Genomic DNA, 3,138 nt, shown 5'->3' with positions numbered 1-3,138 from the left:
TTGAAATACATCCACAGGTACACCTCCAAATGATTCAAATGATGTCAATTAGCCTATCAGAAGCTTCTAAAGCCATGACATCATTTTCTGAAATTTTCCAAGCTGTTTAAAGGCACAGTCAACTTAGTGTAAGGAAACTTCTGACCCACTGGAATTGTGATACAGTGAATTATAAATGAAATAATCTGTCTGTAAACAATTGTTGGAAAAATGACTTGTCATGCACAAAGTAGACGTCCTAACCGACTTGCCAAAACTATAGTTTGTTAGCAAGAAATTTGTGGAGTGGTTGAAAAACAGGTTTTAATGACTCCAACCTAAGTGTATGGAAACTTCCCACTTCAACTGTATATGTGGAATATCATGTCAGTAACGTAACTCTATTGGAAGCTAATTTCAGCGGAGAAAAGAGTGGAGTAACAGACAAGAATGTTTCATTTGAAGATTAGTGTATTTATTCAGACTGACTGAATGAGTCACACCATCAATACCTTAATGTCAGGTAAATATTTCAACAGAAATAAAGTGATTTAACATCACAGCAAGAAGTTGAACAAATATCCAATATATGATACTCTATCAGAGTATAGGATACAAAGTTACTGTCTTCCTAAAAGACAACAGAATTGTTTAAAATAAACAGGGTTTTTTCAATTAGACATTTCTTTCTCCCATTTGCAATACAATTATTATTCAAATAACATGATCAACAATTTCACAAATAATGGTTGATCTTGTAACAAATCAAACACTGCTAATCACAGAGTGATGATAAAAGGTATAATACCCAGTTTGGGTAAATAATCCTCTTGGAGGAACATTGATGCTGTAGCTAAAGTTGATCAATATCAAATATATAACTGATACATGCTTCACAGAAGATGCTCAATACAATGTCAATATGACTCTATCACTACACAAATGTAGTGGCAATAGGTTTTTGTCTTATACATTTTGACCTTTAAACAGATCAGTAGTAGGTAATCACAAACAATTGATTATATAATATCTATTGTGGGTTAAAGGTTCTCATGGAGGAGCATTAAAGTTATTGTTAATCATGAATATAAAACATGATCAATATAAGCAACACGTTTCACGAAACATAAAGGTTATAATGATTTCAATTAACACTACAAAAATGTATTTTTAAAAGATCATATTGTTTTCTTGTAAAACGTTTTAACTTCAGTACAACTGAAATGAAATGTCTCAATGACAGCAAGACTTTAAAAAACTCCTGCATAAACAGAAAATAAAGAAGATATTTTCTTATACTCATTACTGTCCAGGAAATTAATCTTAGACCAATATGGTCCATCCATTGTGTTTGTCTGAGTGGAGCTCCAGTCTGTAGGTCTCTACCAGGGCCTCCAGAGGGTGATGTTGACTGGACTCCTGTCTTTGCTGATGCTGTGCTGGGCTGGGGAGCTCAGCTGAGGACGGTCAATCTCCCTCCTGTTCTTCTCAGAGGATGGCTGCAGGCTCTGGAAGTGGCTCAGCAGTCTTCTCTGGGACTGTGTCGTCAGCTCATCTTTAGACAGGAAGTGAACAATCTCTTGGACACACCTGGAGTAACCCTGATTGACAGGTGCTGAGCAGAAGGAGGAGCTCACTGACTGGTTCTGTTGCTGTTGTCTCAGGATGCAAACTGTCATCTCCAGGATGTCGGCTTTGTCCAGCTTGGAGTCGGGCTGCTGGTTGAGGATCTCTGGAACCAGGAGAGACTTGAGCTGCTCAATGCTGTTGTTGATACGATCTCTGCGTAACTTCTCCACCACTGGCTTTCTTAGCTGCAAGAACAGAAGAGGAATCATTAATAACCTTATTCTGGTGTATTACATTACCGAAGCAGATTAACAATCAATCAATACAAATGTAATAAATGTCATTGAATTTGAATCTTCAATTCACCTTGTTTGTCAGAGTCAGGTGCTCCTTAGAGTAGATCATAGCTGAAGTGATTGTAGGTACCATGGCTGGATCTCTGTGCTGTAGAGGTCTGTGTAGAGAGAATCTGATCTCTACTGGCTTCATCTCTCCTATATATAGTCCCAAATCTACATATGAATGTGTGGGTCTTGGGCTTGTTGGAGTTTCTCACAGTCTGTAGCCAATGGGAGAGCTTGGGAGGACAATGAGGAGTGTGGAGCTGCCACATGCTCAGTGTTCCTATTGCTGGGGGACAATGGTCACGTCTCAGGGGAACAGGTGGAGGGGTGGGGGGTGATGGAGAGTGACTGACAGAGCGCTGTGTGAATCTGGGAAAGTGGTGACCCCTAGATCTGCTGCCTGATGTTGGGATCAATGACACTAACAGAGCACACGCTCATCATTACAACTTACACGTGTGGGACTGACACAGATTCTCTAATGAAACGAACAGTGTTAATAATCCCCACCTATAAGGACATTGTTGAATGTGGTATTCTGTATCCATGCTTCATCACTGACTTAGAAACACTTTATTCTCTCCATTAATATGACCTCTGTTAATGAATGATTCTACAATATGCTTTTACTTTTCAGATACCGGTAGTTACATTTAACAATATGATGATACATGACAATGTATCATAATTACAATTCCTGTTAAATTTCATGCAGTAGGTTAGAATGTTTAGGAATATATAAGATTATTGTCAACATTAACAGGTGAGTGGATAGATACCGGGATAATGTGTACCTTGGTTTTCAGTATTTTAGGGGTCATCAGTATCAATAGCAAGGGTTCTCTTAACTCCGTATTAGCAGTTATAATTTCAAGCATTTTGGAGTTCAAATGTAGCAGATGTGTCCTCTGTCTTGAGGCTACCGGTCAGTGTGAGTAGAGAGCTGATCTGAGTTTCCCACACTGAGTCCTGTGTGCTGTGATCAATGCATTACAAAAGCTGCTCAGTGGACCATTAGTGACGGCTTTTGGCTCTGTGTTGTACTAAAGACAGAGGCTGACGTCACAGACCTTCTGGATTTTGGAGGGAAAGATCAGCACTGGCAGGATTATACTAACAGGACATAACTTTATGAATAAATATTCATCCTATCACGGCTTAGAACACATGATTTTGAGTACTCTGTTGAAAATTATTGTCTGTGATTTTTTTCATTATAAATCGACAAAGGGTTAACTTTTGTGTG

The 3,138-nt window shown here is 38.6% G+C and overlaps 1 protein-coding gene across 1 annotated transcript; it reads right to left on the bottom strand.

Annotated features, from left to right (window-relative positions):
- Window positions 1–432: 432 nt before the first annotated feature.
- LOC106582843 (transcription factor HES-5-like) lies at window positions 433–2,052 on the bottom strand. Its single transcript, XM_014166346.1, has 2 exons — window positions 1,915–2,052; window positions 433–1,793 (listed from the first exon to the last, which is right to left on the bottom strand). The coding sequence occupies exons 1-2, from the start codon at window positions 2,035–2,037 to the stop codon at window positions 1,362–1,364; spliced, it is 555 nt and encodes a 184-aa protein (XP_014021821.1). The 5' UTR covers window positions 2,038–2,052; the 3' UTR covers window positions 433–1,361.
- Window positions 2,053–3,138: the final 1,086 nt, after the last annotated feature.

The sequence above is a fragment of the Salmo salar genome, chromosome ssa22 (genome assembly GCF_905237065.1).
Source record: "Salmo salar chromosome ssa22, Ssal_v3.1, whole genome shotgun sequence".
In the NCBI taxonomy this organism is placed as follows: Eukaryota; Metazoa; Chordata; class Actinopteri; order Salmoniformes; family Salmonidae; genus Salmo; species Salmo salar.
Note: the sequence above shows the minus strand (reverse complement) of the source record. Positions and strands in the feature narration are given on the sequence as shown.

Bases quoted from the DNA above. Each gene is read 5' to 3' on its own strand.
- LOC106582843 (XM_014166346.1), bottom strand. From the start codon at position 2,037: ATGAAGCCAGTAGAGATCAGATTCTCTCTACACAGACCTCTACAGCAC. The intron at 1,794-1,914 runs GTGAATTGAAGA...CTGTTCTTGCAG, and splicing joins ACCTGACTCTGACAAACAAG to CTAAGAAAGCCAGTGGTGGA.